At 42.3% G+C, this 19,052-nt stretch overlaps 1 protein-coding gene across 4 annotated transcripts in view; it reads left to right on the plus strand.

Moving 5' to 3' along the window:
• Positions 1–18,833, plus strand: part of LOC117553381 (protein shisa-8) — a 154,499-nt gene extending 135,666 nt beyond the window's left edge. For all 4 annotated transcript variants that reach the window (XM_034227281.1, XM_034227278.1, XM_034227279.1 and 1 more), the window contains one exon: positions 10,867–18,833. In XM_034227281.1, the coding sequence (XP_034083172.1) occupies positions 10,867–11,465 (599 nt within the window). In that variant the 3' untranslated portion in view covers positions 11,466–18,833. The remainder of the gene's footprint in view (positions 1–10,866) is intronic.
• Positions 18,834–19,052: the final 219 nt, after the last annotated feature.

Consider the following 19,052-nt stretch of genomic DNA (forward strand, 5'->3'; position numbering starts at 1 on the left):
TTAACCATAACCAACACATGCCTAACCCTAACCCTTAACCTTACCCTAACCCTAACCAAGTAAAATTAATGATTACCCTTATGGGGACCTCCATTATTTATGTCCCCATAAGGGAGGCGAGTCCCCACACGTGACTGTGTAAACAGATTTACTGTAGGTCCCCACAAGTACAGTAATGCTAGGCCACACACACACACATGCACACACACACACACACACACACACACACACACACACACACACACACACACACACACACACACACATACTCAAACCGACTACACACAACCACATGTACACAGTTGAATAGTTATAGGTGTTTTGACCTATTGTGAAGATAACACGTTGAATACAGAGCACAGGTTTAATGTACGTTTAATGTAAGTCGGGCCAAATACTGTACATCATAAACAAACCTGAGTCAGGAGTAGTACACATGTGTCCCCATACTAATGTTCACACTGAGTGAGAAAGTGGTGAAGGGAGAGCTGCACCAATTAGGATAATGATCTTTTTTCTGACTCCCACCGCCCATGTTGACTCATTAATCTGGTTTGAGTGCTGATTTAAGACTTCCTCAATATTGTATTAGAGCCATGAGACAGCCATGGTGTAAATATTGTGATTGTTGCTACATTCATGCAGGGTGAGAATAATCAGGAAAATTAGTTCTCGAGCGAGAAAATAAACATGAACAACGCTTCAACACAAATTCAGGAAATCGGGGAGATTTGTTTTGCACGACTTGTCAAGTAGATTCAATATTATGCAGACACATGTTGGATGACGTGGTTATAGTGTCTGATTTACATCAAATGACTTGCCTTTTCCCAATAAATCATGATATATAGCCTATTTGTATATCCTTATCAACATATTAATAATGCTGTTAATACAAATTTGAAAATAAATAACTGTGCTTTCAGTTCATTCTCTTAGTATGTGTAAATAAATCACCATGTTGACAAAATTGTGTATATACTTTTATATTTGAAGTGTTTTTGCACAGACAAGATGACTACATTTCTGAACAATTCCCTGGTAAAATCTTCAGGGTACGGCGCAAAGAAACATCTGTTTGCTTTGTGCACTCTCTTGTTGACTGCATCCCGTCTGTTTCCTTCTGACTGTTGATTACCAAAATTGAGGATAATGGAATCGGGGCCAAACATTTCTTTTGAAACTATAAGCAAGTGCCCCAAAAAAACGGATTCTGTCTGTCTGTCTGTCTGTCGGTCGATTTTCTTTGCTCTATTTGAGTACCATGAACATGGAATAGGTGAGGCTCAATAGGTGAGGCTTGACCAATCAGATCGACTCAATGTTTTCATTATCTGGTATTTACTGGACTTTGAACAGAAGAAAAGTCAGTTGAAGGCCGTCAAATTTCAATCTCTCCGGTCATAATGTACTGTGAAAATAATTGGAGTGTGTTAAAAATAGGCAGAATAGATGAGTCAGCACTCTCTTATTGGTGAAACTAACAACAAGATCATCCCCTTCATGTTAACCGGCAACAACGGAAACGCTGATTCAACTATTTACATCCTCAGTCAGGGACACCCATGTGCATTGTTCCATGCTGTTAGCTTCTAACTGAGTAAATAATCTGTTTTATAATCCTTTATGACGTTGGGGAATTCCTGTATTGAACAAAGGCAGCGTTGGGATCATTGTTAAAACTCTGCTGTCCGCTGTCTGTCACCGGCCTGAAGCTCAGCCCCTAAAAAGCCGACACTTATTGACAGCCTGCCTTTCAGTTTATAGTAATCCAATGTGGAAAAAAGGTGCAAGGTTGGCATGAATTCACTGCTGGTGATGACACAACACACTCGGAAGTGCAATAGAAAATAATGTATAGATTCCAAATTGCAGAGTGGTAATTCAAAATGGTTTAAATGTTAAAAAAAACACACAATACTTAGCATGTGTGGGCGATGATTGACAGTAACCTGGACATTAGTTTGAAGCGACAGGTCCAGCCCTCTAGCTCGCCCTTGGGCCTTTCTCTCACTATACACACACACACACACACACACACACACACACACACACACACACACACACACACACACACACACACACACACACACACACACGCACACACACACACACACACACACACACACACACACACACACACACACACACACACACACACACACACACACACACACACACACACACACACACACGTACACACACACACACATGCACACACCCACACACACACCACACAGAAACACACTCACACACACACAAAAACACACTCACACACACACATAAACACACTCAACATCATAAACATGTCCTTGCTACCCTACAATCACACAAACCTCTTCCTACTGCAAAGGGGCACATAAGGGTCACAAGCGTAAGCATATACACACACACACACCATCTATCATCTGATCAGTGCAGACAGATAAGGACGTGGTGACGGTGATGATCAGCGACAGGTTGACATGTACTGTTCATTGACACAATATGCAGATAGAGGCAGGATTGCAGACGTAGAAGTCGGCGAGAGAACTAAAGAGCGTGAGTCATCTGAAGTTTCATCTAAAAGACAAAGCTGTAGAAGTTGGTCGAGCTCTCCGTTCCCACAAGGCATTATTTTATGTAGTTTGTTATCATAGCGCTGCCTAATGTACTAAGATTCTTTGAAACAAGGGGTGCTGGATATCTGCCAGTGCTAGATGAAGGTAGGGTTCTGATTTCTTGACAGTTTTGTTTGCCCTATTCTCATTGAATGTGATAACTCAAGAACGCTTTGAGATAGGTCTTTACATTTGGAACAAACGTCCATTTGAACTCATCCAGAAGGAACCATTGGGCCCTCGTATAGCTTACTTAGTAGCAGCAGGAAAGAGTAATCCGATCTCATTGAGAAACGGAGGCAGATTGCAGCAGCAAACCCCCCCCCCCCCCCCCCCCCACCGCTGAGAAGTCAGACACATTTCACTGAAAACTACCTCGAAATATGAAATCGCTCTCACGTCTCACTGCATCTTTCTCTGTATGATGACACGCAGACGGTGAACTGCTCCTCTCTGTTTGGTATTTACTAGTTTTGTCTCTCTAACACACACACACACACACACCACACACACACACACACACACACACACACACACACACACACACACACACACACACACACACACACACACACACACACACACACACACACAGAAATATGCAAATCTCTGATTGTATAATTTTATTGTAGTACATTTCTGATGTGTCATGGTACAGTATTTCTGCCATCAGGGACTCTGATCTTCTGGCACTTATTGATGCACCACCAGCTTACACAGCACACACACATCCAGTGTTTCCACGCATTAGTCAACATGGATACTCTGTGACACACCTACTTTCATATGCGACATAGAAGTTGGTTCACTATTAGATTCTAAATAATGACAATAGCAGGTAAACCAAACCAAAAACTTGGGCATGATGTAGTCTGAGTGGAGACATGGCAGACAGTGTGTTGCGCTAAAGTAAGCGATGCTACACCTTCTGCATAACTTTGTGTTCATAAAATTAAGTTATATTATTATATAGCATTCAGAGTTTTGATTCTTACAGTTTCATTTGATTTACGAAGCATTTTTATTTACATTTTAGTTTGTTGAAGAACCTTTTTGTGTACGATTATTTGTACTTCCTGTATCCTCTTGTGCTCTCACTAGGATGGAAACGTATAGTCATGTTGACAATGTGAGGTGGCTTAAAAAAAAGTTGCCCAGAGTTTTGCCTCTTCTGGCTCTTGGTTGTTTCGGCATGCTGTATACACTCTTAAGTGAAGAGCACAGACAATGCTTAGGGGTCAAATAAGCACTTCAAAATTGAGTCATAATATTATAATAGCGTTTTAGATCAATAATCATCAGTAATGAGAATCAAATCAAACTTTATTTGTATAGCCTAATATCACAAAACACGTTTGTCTCAGTGGGCTTTACAGATTAAAAACAAACAACAACATTGTATATGATGGAGTTACAGCAAAATGAGAAGACAAGATAATGTGTGGAATAATGACACAACACAAATAATTGAATATACAATCACTTTCCTGTAAGGCAGTTTTTAAAACCAGGAACAGACCAACGGCAGTAGACTGGGTGAATTTCTGATGGTACATGAGATATCTTGGTTTCTCCCAATAAATCATGATTGTTTGGTTAAAATATCAGCCTAATTGTAATACTGTTAATACAAATGAACTAAGGCTTAGTAACCATGCTCTGGCCCTCATCACATCTCCACCGCTCCATTTCAGTGCCTCCAACAGCGCCCTACCTACACTTACTTAGTGTGCAGTTTGTTCTTTACTACGACCCCTTCCTGCGTCCTCTTCTGCTCTCACAAGGATGGAAACGTTACTATACACACAGTCCTTTCATTTCTTCACACATGCTTATCAGTTCTCTCGCTGGGTAGTAGACCAGGCGCCGGGTCCAGAGATCCTGGCTGTGAGGACAAAGTCACGGCTAGGACACTCCACAGTTTGGAGGTGAAAGCTGAACCTTTGCCAAACGGCAGGTGTCCGGACCAAGCTGCTTAAAATCTTTATAAACACATTGGGATTTAATGCAGCTGTTACTACATCAAGTTTTCTTTTTAATATTGCGTGCGTAGCAAAACACAAAAGGTCATAGGAGGGAGGAAAAGGAAACAGTATGCAGAAAACAGTGATAATATGATAGAGAGGAAGAAGAGTATGAGAGGTCAGAGAGGTTGGGCTGTCAGAGGGGAAGCAGAGCCAGGTGAGCAGCAGGACTCCAGAACATATATCTGTCTTAATTAAAGCAGGACAGGTGGACAACAACACGGAGGCGGGGTGTTCTCCAAGAGGGGGGGGAAGAGGGTGTTTACACAGCAAAAATCACAGTGTACATTGTACTCTATAAGAGTACATTTAACACCAGTCTCGGGGTGTATATAGGTCCAAGAGTTTGTCAAAAGAGTAAAATATAAACTCCAAATAAAGAGTTAGATTCGAACACTTTGGGAGTCAAAATATACACTATAACTTTCTTGACACTGTTTGAGTGCTTTCCAACACGTGCAGTGTATACCTAGAACCCTCAGAGAGTTCAAATGTATTAGTCAGTCTTTTAGTGTCACTGTGCAGAGCTGATTATTCAACACTTTGAGAGAGAAAATGTTCTCCATGGTCATTTTTCACACTGTTTCTGACTCAGTACAAGAGTTAATTACTCGATATTTCTGCAGTGCAGTTGCTGCTTTTTTAACGTGTGCTTCAGATACGTTTTGGGATTTCTTTTGTATTACTACATGATCTGTAGTGATCTAAAATTCCCTAAAAGATGGCTTTGAAGTCGGAGGAACTCCTCTGGTTCAAAGTCTTTTTTTATTTTACAAGCAGCAATCTGTGGACTACCTGAGGTGACTAATCATGAAATCTAAAACATTTTCCTCACCAGATATTTTTAGATGGAATAGAGAAGTACTATATCTGTCTGGATATCATCCACATGTGCAGTAAGTGGTGCAAATGACATAGAATATTTCTATTTTAGGTAATGGCGCAGCTATAGCAACGGCTTCTGGGCTTTAAGGGAGGTTGTGGCTCAGTGGCTCAGTGGTTAGTGCGCTGATCTTAGGATCACGGGGGCACTGGTTAGAATCCCGGTGCAGTCAACATTCCGCTGTGTCCTTGGACAAGACACTTCTCCCCAAATTGCTCCTGTGGGGATTGCCCACAGTATTGACTGTATGTAAGTCGCTTTGGATAAAAGCGTCTAACAAGTGACATGTAATGTTAAATATTTCGCTCAGGGCAAGACATGCTTTAGCTGCAATGAGGCCGTTACAGGACACCATTGCTGTCGTGAAAAATGTGGAAAAGGAGGAACATAAAAGAGTAAAAACGGATTAAGGTGCAGGACAACAACTGTATTCAAAGTGGCCATCATGTTTTCCACAATTAGATCAGAATTAGAAACAATCCCCTTGAAACAAATTGCCTGTGGAATTAACCATGTGTTGCAAAATTGCCCCTAAAGTTCTGAGATACACATACAGAAAATATAAAACAGATAAAGATCAATTGAAACAGTGAAGTGTGCTTAGTGAAGTACTTATACTTATATGATTCTGTTTTCTTCAAGTTTGTATCTTGTTGGTCGAACGCACTTATTGTAAGTCGCTTTGGATAAAAGCGTCAGCTAAATGCAATGTAATGTAAATGTAATTTGTGTTAAGCAGAGTGTAACGGCAAATTCTGATATAACGTAAAGGGCCTCTTTTATGCTCCTTTTTAGGTTCATATTGGTCCAAGCTTTAATGTTCAAAAAGCTCTTTATTTCTTTCATACTGCCTGTGCTGCAGCACCTCTTTTCACCCTCCGTCTGAAACCAGAGCCCAGTCTGCTCTGATTGGTTAGCTGGCCAGCTCCGTTGTGGTTGGTCAGATTAGAGATGTCCCGCCCCTTAGCCTATCACGTACAATGTGTTGGAGCGCTAGCCAATTGAAGTCTGAGTGTTACAGAGTGATGTCACTATCGGCGCGTTCACACCGCAGTACTTTTCCCACAAAGGTTCATCTGAACTTAGTTCATGAGAACTCTTTAGTTCTCATGAACTAAGTACAGATCGAGTTCACACCGGAATAAGTTACTGGGGGAGGATTAGGCAAATGAAGCCGCTGACGTCACTTCTTCTTCTTCTGCTTTGGGTTTACTGGCAGGCCGCAAACCACTTCACGGCGTATACTGCCGCCCAAAGTCCCCGGCCGGAAGTCCCCGGAGTTAGGGACTGGCTTCAGTAGAAGCTGCTGGGACTCCCAGCAGCTTCTACTGAAGCCTTCCGAGTAAACGGCCAGAACGCCGACACCTCCTCATCTCCACCGCTCCCATGTTTTATTTTGTGTTGCCATAAGTTAGTCTCTCTGCGTTTCTTCGCTGGGCTAATGCTAATGCTAATAATGCTAATGCGAGGATAATAAAATGGCGGCTTCACAAAACTTTTCTGGAGTTTTACGGGGCGTGGTTTGCAATCCGCCCAGCCAATCAGAAATAGGAACCTTTTTCTCCCACGAAGGTACCTGCTCCCTAGCAGGGACGGAAAAGGGGGTAAAAAGGTTCTCATGAACACTCTTTTTGGTGTGAACTATATCGGAACTAAAGTGGGAAATGTACTGCGGTGTGAAAGCGCCTTATGTTACAGAAGTAAACAAAGGAGTCCAATGGAGGCGTTTCAGGCAGGGGGGGAGTGTGTGGGAGACAAACTTTGGGATGTTAGCCTTTGCAGATCATTTACATGCACCTATAACACACTACAGGAGAGGAAAAAAACCCAAAAGCATAATAGGGCCTCTTTAATCTGCATCATACTGAGAAGGTTCTCGGCTTAAACATAATTAAACGGCAATCAAAATATACTTAATTCAACACAGCATGTTGTCAAACTCTGAAATCCTTTGTTGGGCTCAACTTCTGCAGTTATAATGCGTTGGCCCAGATTCGGACCGCGGGCCTCGCTTTAGGCAGCTGGGGAGAGCGCAGGAGCTGATGAAGAGTACAAATTAATTAAATAAGGATGGAAACATTGGAAAACAAGAGGGCGAGAGAGGAAGAATGAGCAGATGGAGAGCATGTGAAATGGAGAGGAAGGCACACAATACTGTCGCAGAGGAGCCGGCTGTCAGGTGCTGGCAACATGTGTGGAAACACTCCAATGGACAGAAACAGCAGTTGTTGTGGGAAGGGAGAGTGTGTTTAATTCATAGTTTCTTAGTCCTCACAGATTCTCCTGCCCCTGTCCAGAGATTGAAACCAATGTTCTCTCAAATGATGCTGCTGTAGCTCAAGCTGCAGTTTATCACACCAACTGGAGAGACAAAGTGTCCACAAATCAATAAATGGTACAACAACAGAAAAGGAACTGCTGTCGTCAAATGTCTTGGCGTCATCGTGGCGAACAAGGAGCCGGTGAAAAGCATGAGAGGCACTTAACTGTGGAGACGCGAACGCACAAAGAGGCTTATTCCCGTTTTAATGAGGGAGGAATGTATGTAAATGATTTATGCAAATGTATTGCACAATGCCCGGCGCACATACAGTGGCACAAGCCTCGCGTGTGAATACAGGAACACAGACCAAAATACACTCTAATCCTCAGCACCCTCTTCTGCTCAATTCAAATGAAAGCAAAGCAGTTTATTCACTGCGGGGACACTTTATTGCTTTATAAAGAAAACATGTGCCTCCTTAATCTCTGTTGTTTGAACAATTAGTGATTCATTTAATTGTCCGTCCCTCTATTCCCTCTCCACAAGTCTGCAGGACTTCCTGTCTGAAGGGTCTCACTGAAGTGCTTCTCAGTTTGAGTCGTTTCAGATTACCTCAGAGCTTTATATACTCTCTGGTTGAATGTTTAAAGTTTGTTTCTCACCATCTCACTCATGGGTTTAGTTGGATATGTTACTAAGGCCGGGGCTTCTCCATCGCTGCAGCAAAATAAGAAGTCAAAACACTCGAGGTAATACAAATTTAGATTTTAGTTGCAAATAAAGTAACACTTAATACTGTATCACCGAATTAGGTAAAACAATGGCGATTGAGCTGTTAAAAACTCCGGATTTGGTGCTTTGTAAATTCATAGGACGATAATACTTTAGGTCCTTTACCTAGTCCAGAAGAATGGATTTGTTGGTCCTGACAGTGGAAATAGCTCTTATCATCTATTATCAATAAACCAATTATTTTCATTTAATGCAATTACTTAATTTTGTAGGTTCAGGTTTAATCTAGGCTGCTTTGCCATGCAATAATGTACGATATCCAGCTAGCCTTTTGAGATAAACAACACTTAAAACGGTTATAGGTTGTTTTTCGATGGTACGATGAGAAAAACAGAATTGTATTTAAATCTTGGGAGCAGCTTGGAGAATTTCCTTGAATGATTAGCGGTAGCTCCGTCTCCTTCCTCGACAGCTGCTGTTGAAGAGCCCTGGAGGAACACAATGGACCCTCATACGAAGTGTTCAATAAGCAATTACCGGACTGTGATAGCACTGGACAGTTTGTTGAGACGTGTGAAAGTGAGAGTACTCCTCAAGGTGTTTCCTGGAAATACGAAAACAAACGTCACCAGTCATCTTGGCTGGAAAACATGATTAGGAAATTAATCGACAGCAATGGATACAGAGGGAAACAATTGGCTTCAGCTAACGAATACAGTAAATTAAGCCAACACTCTACAGTCGATTGTTGTTTAACGTGTACATTTGAATAATGTCCAAAAACTCGACATGCAACGCTCTATTTTCCTGAAACTGCATCACAAAACTCAAGCAGTCCAGTGGAACGAATATACGGTACCCCAAATATTTGTTGTATGTCTACTTGGAATTCCTGACCACAGTGAACACTCGAGCGTTCATTAACACCGAGGCCTCATTCATAGACGTTCGTTACAACAAATTACAATCAACTGGTCCTGCTTCTTCTGACCAGACTATTGAAATAACCTTAATATGTTGTAGTATTTTTCATAAGATCAGACAAACAGATTGAATTAATCATGAAGCTGATAGCATATCATTGTAAGTTATGAGGAAGGCAGTTGTTTAAGATATTAAAAGAGATACCAAGTCTAAGATAAGGGCTAATTCAGAGCAAAAAATGACAAGGAATGACATAAATATACCACAAAATATAAATGTTTTTTGTTTCTCTCCAGGAAAAAAGGACCAATAAAACTGGGCTAAGCAAACAAGGTTGTTGGTGTCTTTAGGGCAGAGTGTGTAGGGGGGGGGGGGGGTCAGTGGTGATGACCAAACAGCAGTTGAGTTGCACTCAGGGGGCTCACACTAATGTGACTCGACACGCTAAACCAACTCTATTTTTACTCCCAACAGATCTCTGTTTTCGCCCGACTCCTCTGATTCTCACTCTATTTGTTTCTCTCTGGTGCTGTTGTTATATTTAACTCCACGGTCAGTGCGTCGACAGTTCAAAGCTCAAAAACAAAGCAGCTGTTTGACTATGCTCAGGGTCAGAATGTTTCATATCGGTATTAATGCCACATATACACACAAAGAAGTTGATTCATAAAAACAACCCGTTCTCAATCGCAACTTATCAACTGGATGCTTGATATGAACCCCTTTTTCATGCGTTAGGTGCTTTTTAGGCGTCATTTCTCAGAGAGCATGGCAACCATTTTGTTAAGGTTACATATCCAATGCAAGTTACCTATGTCGCATTACCATTTAGGCAATAAAACAACTTTTTTTTCTCAGTCTCAACTTATCACCAATGGATTTATGGTCAGGACAACTTGCAGTTGCTTTTTTAGTGTAATATTTCAAAGTCCAGGGCAACACATAGATACCAATATGTACGTGACAAAAGTTATGTATGATACCTGGGTTAAGCTTAGGGAAAGATAATGGTTAGGGTTTGGGTTAATGTAAGGGTAAGTTAACTGTTCAAATGTTTTGAACCCATCCATCCAACCCGGCCTCCTTCACCTCTACGGAAACCTCCTTCTTTAATTATGTTTCCTACGTCAGTTCGTCCTTCACTTACAGTAGGCGTTCTTACTACGGCCGCTAGAGTCAGCCCTGTACAACCAAAAGTAACTCTAGAAAGGTATGTGGAGCGTCAGAATTTGACGCCTAGAGCCACTGAAGCCACCAAATCGAATGAGTCGGTTGCATGAACAGGTTGTATAAATAAGAACACATATAGGAGTGATGTGAAGGTTATGGTGGTGTTCACTGATTGCTTTTAAGAAAAACTGTCTTCACTTTTCATTATGATGATTTAACCTTGTCTCTGACTTTGTTTCCCTTCCCCCACTCTCTCCCTCTTTCATGCAGACACAGCCTCGAGAGACTACTACAAGAGCTACCCAATGGTGGACTACACCCACCGCCAGTCACCTCCCACATTCCAGCCAATCAACTTCCACCCCAAGGACAAGCCCTTCCTCCCGCCGCCCGACATCCACGCGCCACTGGCCATCACCATCAACGCCTCCCAGATCCCCAAGCCTAAGATCTCCAAGACCAACACCCACCCGCTCACCTCCAGCTCGGCCTTCAAAGCATGGGACCCCAGTAAGAGCCACATGCAGCACCCTGTGGCCTCGCACATCGGCCTCCAGGGGCCCCAGCACCACCCCATCCAGCAGCAGCAGCAGCACCACCCCATCCAGCAGCAGCAGCAGCACCAGCATCATCAGCAGCAGCAGCAGCATCACTCGCTGCAGCAGCACCAGCACGCGCTGCAGCAGCACCAGCACCAGTCGCTGCAGCAGCAGAACAGCCGGCGCATGGCGTACTCCAACAAGAGGCAGTTCAGCATCGAGACGCTGCCCGAGCTCTTCTCGCAGCCGCTGAGCTACAGCCACTCGCCGCACGTGCATCCCAAGCACAAGGGACTGCCCACCAACAGCAAGACAGAGGTCACTGTCTGAACATGGGGACGAATGGGTTCACGGACAGAAGAGGAAACCAAGTGGAGTTGTAAGCAACTTCAAGGAAATGCTCAGATATCTTTTATATCCACAGCCGTAATGGCGAGAAAGGGGAGAAAGCAAATATCGTGTATACTTTTTTTTACATTTTCGTCATCATTGTTGACGACAATAATAATAATGTGAGTGATATTTGTGTACTATTAAGACCACTGGATCAAAGCAGTAGCAGATAAGCTGTGAAGGTGGCGGATCAGCAGGTGCTGGCTGTGACTCTTTGAACCCGGCCGCTAAATAATTGAGTGGCCTCTCAGTGTGTTGGCGCAGCTCTCTCCCCGTCTTCTCCCCCCTCGAAACCTCTCTGATACTGCACCACCACACCAACGCACAAATGCTCAAATCCCACACACAGACACCATTTACCCCACAAAGTAGCCCACAGACACGCTCTATCTACTTTCTTTTGGGAGACTGTCAGAGAGGCTGGTTAGGGGGAGTGTTTCCCCGAAGACTTTGGCTCCCCATCAGCAGAAACAATGCCATTGTGTTGTCAGCTCCCATTGCCCTCCAGCACCTCCAGAGAGTGAGATATCAGCCTAGCAATTCATACCAGCGAGGGGGGGTGGAGCAGGGTTGGTTATTCATCTCATTCCAGGGGCAAATGAGATGAGAAATATGTGAACCGCGTACACACTCATGCACTACACACTAGTCAAAAACTACAGACGGTTCCCAGCGGTGTCAGAGACCATAGGCACCCCCCACTGACACAAACAGACACACACTCCGAACGCTGATCCTCAGAAACTAGGGAGAAGTGAATAAGCGAGCTCTCTTGTTGGTATTTGTAGGGTTTTGTAGAGCTGCTCATTTCAGTCACCGTCTCTTGGTGGATGTTTACCGCTGACGAAAAAACGGGTTTTGTGTCACGACGACTAGAAAAAGAGGCCATGTATCTCGGAAAGTCTTTACGAAGTAATTGCGTTCTCTACTCCTCTCTGCATGGCTATAGATTTCACAAATTAGGATGGGTTTGTGTCAGGTAATGCTGCGTATCGGATATATAGTTGTACCAGGAAGGGGAATTATGGTGTCTGAATATAGATCATCACACTTAACTGTAATTAGCCGACAGATCCATTGGTTTCCAGAGACATGATTCCATAATCAAACACCAATAATTAACACTTCTGGATAACCTTTTCCCAGTCTGGCTGTTCCTAGACACAGCTGTTTGATGCATGTGTTTACAGCTGCAATGCTAACGTAATCTGAGAGGCTGAAACCACTTGTCAGTGCACTGCAATTTACTCCCTGGTAATTAAGTATTTTAAAATACACAAATGAATGACTGTTGGCACCCAAACAGAAAGCAATATAATTCCTGCTCTTGATGCATCAAACATAGTAAACCCATCTAGTTCCTTTGGCATGAAAATGGGTAAAATCTTTAGTTTTGGATATGTTATTTACATATTGAGTCTTCTTTGCTGGCTTGCTAGCATTAGCCACATTTAGGACTCAGCTAGTTGTGTTCAGAGTCTCTGATATTTCTGGGGTTGTGGTGTGGCTTAAACTTCCTGTTTACCACGCTTGTCATTGTTTACAGTATAATACAAATGGATTGTTGTTATAATTAGCCAGTTTACAAGCACATTCTTTAGCTAATACAATCGTCCGACAGCGCATGGTTCCATGATTGCATTTTGGCCGTTGCTTTCTGCCTCGATCGTTTGCTCTCACCACGGACTGTTTAACTGCATGCAACCAAAGCTAGCTTAAACATGATTGGTCAATACTTCCCGTACTATGAATCTAAAACCAGAACGCTTCCAATACCGAAATCAAGTTTCGTAGCATTCATATGTAAAATGTGTTTATTTTAGGATGTTTGAACTCTGTAGCTTCATTGTGTGAACTCTTGGAGAGCCGCATGCAGTCACCATGGCTAACGCTAAGCTAGCTGTTTTTGGCCAGTAAATACCTCCAAATCATTCGTTGGCTAATTGTTGAGCCAAAATCCCTTGTTTTAATTCTACCTGCTAAATACAGACATTGTGAGGTGTGAGGGTGGAGACATTCAACACAGTCTCATGGCATTTCGTGTTATAGTCACGAAATTAATCTATTGATTCGTGTTCATCAACACGATTTCGCAATTTTTGCCAACAGAACACAGAACCATTTCAAAAGCAATGTACCGTAATTTTCGGACTATAAGGCGCACCTGAATATAAGCTGCAGCAGCTAAATTGAATGATGTGTACATATATAAGCCGCACTGGACTATAAACCGCAGGTGTTTTAATGTTTAATTACCATATGTAAGGGTTCGTGCACAGAGGGGATTGTCGGGAAAGAGATGGCTGTTTGAGGAAGCTCCCATTTATTAACATTTCAACAAACAAGTTGCATATTTGCATAACTTATTCAAGTGTTACCATTTAGTGCAATAGTAGCTACAGAACATGTGCTGTGTAAACTGTACTGTATCACATAGCGTTTCAGACACACAAACTTTTCAACTTTCAAACTTAAACGGTGCGCTCCCAGCGCACGTACCGGCAGTGATCTACAGCAGTGGTTTTCAACCAGTGGTACGGGGACCACCAGTGCACTTCCTTTGCACAAACTGTCTCGCTCTCGTAATGTCTGTCTGTCTTGCTCTCGTTCTGTCTCTCGTACCACTCTCGGTTCCACTTTTACTTTTGCGCGCTACCTGTCTCACTCTTTTCCGGCCTCCAGCTTTTCCTGCTTAAAGGTGGGGGGCGCGGACCGGCCATAGAGCCCATAGAGTTAAAGGTGGTGGACTGTAACCTGTAAAATCCATAGATTTAGGAGGTCCCCTAGTGGCCGTTAGCTGTAAAAATCCATAGATTAGCCGCACCGTTATATAAGCCGCAGGGTCGAAAAATGGGGGGAAAAGGCGCGGCTTATAGTCCGAAAATTACGGTAAATAATAACAAATTAGAAGGAAAAACAGATTTAAAAAAATACAGATTTCAGTATTCTGAGGCTCTGAGCCCCATTTATTTTCCTCGCGGACGGCAAAAGAACTCTGACATTATACCATTTAAAATAAAAGGGATAGGGTTAGGCTTAGGGTAAGATATTTTAGGCTTAGAGTAAGATATTTTAAGAAAATGGTTTATGAACCACACAGCTTCCGGTCTTCCAAGACCCGACCGGACAAAAAGACGTGGTGCAGGCACGAAACATACTACCAATAGAAATACATTGCTTTTAAATCGTTCTGTGTGACACGAAACAAATGGGAAAATCGTGTTGGTGAACACGAATCAATAGATGAAATTAATTTTGTGACTATAACACGAAATGCCGTGAGACTGGGTTGAGACTTTGGAGTTATTTAAAGAAAAACTATGGTATATTTCAACCTGGCGTATTTCCATGCAGATCAGTGGAAGCAGTTTCCTGTGGTTCTTCATTTCGGACCGCCAAGCTGCTTTCCTGCAATCCATCCAAATTGTAATTAGAGTGATTTAGTAAAGGTAATTAAGGTTTAAATTGTCATCATTTTAGATTCACTCGTATTAAACAACATCTAAAGTAAAATAAGCATTAGCATGAGGACATTTCCTAAAATGTACAATGGGTTTTATTTCATAAACAAAAAAGAATACATTAATAAAACCGCGTATAATCTTACATGGTCCAAGTCGACCACATTTCAGCCAACCTCCCTTTTGATGATGGTTTAATCTGTATATACAATTTGAAATGATTATTCGTTATTTATTCCCTTTGTCCTTACTGCTTCAAGCATCAGTACTGTAACACCCTGAATAGATGTGCAACAAAATAAAAAATGTACGACCCATAGTGTCACAAAAGCCACATTTAGTGGGAATATGCCAGGTGGAATAACGTTTCTTTAAAGGCACATTTTACGGAGCTGGGTTAAATAATCAATGTAAAATAATGTAGCCAAGTACTTTTGGTGACCAGTCATTTGAATAGCAATAATTTAAAAATAAGTTATATATAAAATGTCTTAAGTTACATGTTGTCCAATGCTGGTAATTGATGAATTCACTTGCTTTCAAAAGGCATCCACACCACATATTCTCACCTCCTCTTCCTCTTCCTCCTTCTTCTTCTTCTCGGTACAGAGCAGTTTAACCGGCAGTGTTACTCACTGATTGAATTCACCTTCATTTGTTATCGTGAGGACACCAGCCATGCCGCAGTGCATATGCCTGGCACATGCTATAGCACATCAGACAGGTGGTGGAACCTAATCAAACGGCAGCGCTTACCAGAAGTCACACACTATTTAGCACTTTCTCTCGCTCCCTCTCCTTTTTTCTCGCTTTCTCTCTCTCTTTTTGTCTGCTTCCTGGCACGCTGTCATCTCCCCGACCTCCCTCTGTGCATCCATGTCCATGGAAGCTTGAGCGATGGCTACCAAGCACTTTCCTGGCGTTTGGTACCCAGCGACACAAGCTGTTGTAAACCATGGTATTCCAACTTTGTGTGCGTGTGTGTGTGTGTGTGTGTGTGTGTGTGTGTGTGTGTGGTGTGTGTGTGTGTGTGTGTGTGTGTGTGTGTGTGTGTGTGTGTGTGTGTGTGTGTGTGTGTGTGTGTGTATTGGGGGAGAACTGTAGTCAGCTACTGCATGGCTGACTCCAGATTCACTCCCTAATACACCCTCATGCTCACACACTCCAGCACTTGAAAGGAAACGGGCTTACGCAAACACAGGGCGGGATGGATGACCAGATGCTTTGAAATACATTATTCACATCCGGAGATTTGTTGGTACCAACTTGCTACCTTTTGAAAAACTGCACCAAAGTGGATTTATGTAAAAAAACATTTTATTTATGAATTGATATTTTTCACCCAACCAGAAACGCCAGTCAGCCAAACTCCCCAATTTGCATCCCAATTTGATGGAGCTGTGAATGTACGAAAGCAGATAAAACGAGCAACCGAATCAAACTTTAATGAGAGGGAATGAATTAGCAATATAATGTTTGTAATGCTGCCACGGCTTCTCCACTTCACCTCTCAAAGATGTGAAAAACCTGTAAAGCAAGTCTGCTGGAGTGCTGCTGGCATGCTTTTGTAATAAGAGATCAGCAGAGAACGGGGATCATGAATACAAAAGCATGAATGGGATATGCATGGTGTGAATATGCATCAAACACATCTGCGCTTATGCTCTCGCCCAGCGTGTTTCATCTGTGGCTTACTGTCTCTTTGACTTGTATTCCCAAGAGGTGCCATGCTATTTAAGTGGGTCACTTCATATATATAAAAAAGTTTTCTGGCCCTCTAAAAAGCCCTACCAAAATATTCTGTGGGGTCTGTCCTTAATCACTCTGAATGCATTAGAGGTTGAGAACAAACAAGGAATGACAGCAAGTAAACAAGCAATATGCATCAGTAAAGCAATAAGCGCCCGACCATCCTCACCCTATCCTTATTTCTCCGTCTGTCTGGAGCCTTCCTCCGAGTTTGGGTGCTAATGAGGGTCCGGGTGTTCAAACCCAAAGGAGAGATGACCAAAATGTTGAGCTTGGGAGCAGATGAAGGGAATAAGACAGAAACAAGATATATGGGGTTGCATAAAAGCTGCTGTTATGGCGATGTTTGTTTCTCATTGGGTTAGTCTGGACCTCCTAAAAACAATAATTCTGGGTTTTATCCCCTCTGGTGTAACCAAACAAAACGTTTTATAAGCATGGTGTAACTGCAGCTGAAAGGGGAATTGGTCTTTACTTTCAAATGCACAATTTCATCATCAAATCTATTGTTGTGGTTGGGTCTTGGAGGACTGAACTCCTGACAGAACTGGAGGTTGAACACAATGGCAACTTCAGGATTTACAATTACAGGAGTCTAAAGTACAGAGCCCCAGGAAAGGCTACCAGCAAACTTTTGACAACTTCCTTCAAGTTTCATTGCCTGACATGTCTCACAACGATTGGCCAACAAGAGTTTAAACGAGCACCGAGAACTGCGGACGTCGATATATCCTCTCGCGCTTTGGGGGTTGTGCATCCAAGGTGCCACAATCACAAGACTCAATCGTGCTGATGTGCTGGAAAACACCTTTTAGTGTTAATTTCCCTGTGGTCAGGCATCCTGGATCTTTTTTCTGCTTCAATGCTGGATGGACATGGTTGGACTGCATGGAAAAGAGTTGAATAAATTAGACTGAAAAAGCCTCTGATGAGCCACAGTTTTGCCTCTGTTGTGGACAATGTACATACTTGAACACACGCACATACACACGAAACACACATTATATATCTTCCATACAATGTCCACAACTTTGTGGTACGAAACAGGACCAAAAGCCTTGAATCAGGAGAAACTGAGTACACCTAACTGATGCTTAACCATCCAAAACAGTGAGAATGCTGACACTGTCTTGGGTCGTCAGCTTAGAGTGCTCTTCCTCAATCTCTCCTGATTACCAGACAGACTATGGCGTCACTCGCTCATCTCAGAGCTAACTGTTGTTTGTAAAACGTCCTCGCTATAAAAAGAAACAATGCAAGTATTCTACCGCAGGTTATCTGAATGCAACCTGGTAGACATACTTGGGCTCCATGATCCCTAGCGATATATAGATTACGGTGTATGGTTCAAATTGTGTCTTTGTTTTCTGTCGGTTTGTTCTTTTTGTACTGTGTTTTTTCAAGGATTAAACTCCTGTCAAAATAAAAAAAATAGTTAATTTGACCAATGGGAGTGCTTCCAAATGTTATACTCATGGCTGCCCCCCCCCCTCCCCGCTCCCACCCTCCTTCCTTTACCCCCCGAGGATGTCATATGTTTGAAGCTTGTGATCTTTTTTAGTTACATTGTAAGCTATACATTCACTCATGTATTTAATGTTAAAAGATATTGCATTGTATCCAAGTGCTTTGCCAACACATTAGCTGAAAGTCGAGAAAGGAAGATTTCTTGTACAGCTTTTGCATCTGCAAAAAAAAACGAAAAAGAAAAAAAATCATGCGTTGTTTCATGATAATTTGTAATAGGCAGCGATAGGCTGTCTTGGATTGCTATGTACTACTTGTGTATATATGTATGCTGTACCACTTGTCTGCTGTGAAATTTGTTGACTACTCAGCTTATATAAGGGCTTTTTATAGATATAAAAGCAGACGGGGCAATCTGACGTCACTCTGTAACTCAAGACAAGTTTCCCTAGAGTTTCTTTTTTTTTTTTTTAGGGATGGAGGGTTATGGACAGATTTTTCATGCATAAAAATGCTATATACTGACTGTCTAACAGTGGAAATGTCTATAGGCACTCATACGACGTTGGCCCATGTGTCCTGTTTGAATAAATCTTTCGAGAAATATAGCATTCATTTGTCAATCTTACCTGTGTGTACTGGCTCTTTCTGTTCATGTATTTTAAGAAGTCCCACGATGAAGAACTTGTTTTCGACATTCAAAGTGGTGGTGACCTTCAAAGATCACCACTTTTTGGTAAGACTAGTGTTTCTATTACATTTCCAAATTAACTTTAAATAAACTTTACCATCAACTTTACCATCAACTGGTTTGGAGTCAACTGGCCACGCAAAGCACATTTAAAAA

This window comes from Gymnodraco acuticeps, unplaced genomic scaffold (genome assembly GCF_902827175.1).
Source record: "Gymnodraco acuticeps unplaced genomic scaffold, fGymAcu1.1, whole genome shotgun sequence".
NCBI classification, from domain to species: Eukaryota; Metazoa; Chordata; class Actinopteri; order Perciformes; family Bathydraconidae; genus Gymnodraco; species Gymnodraco acuticeps.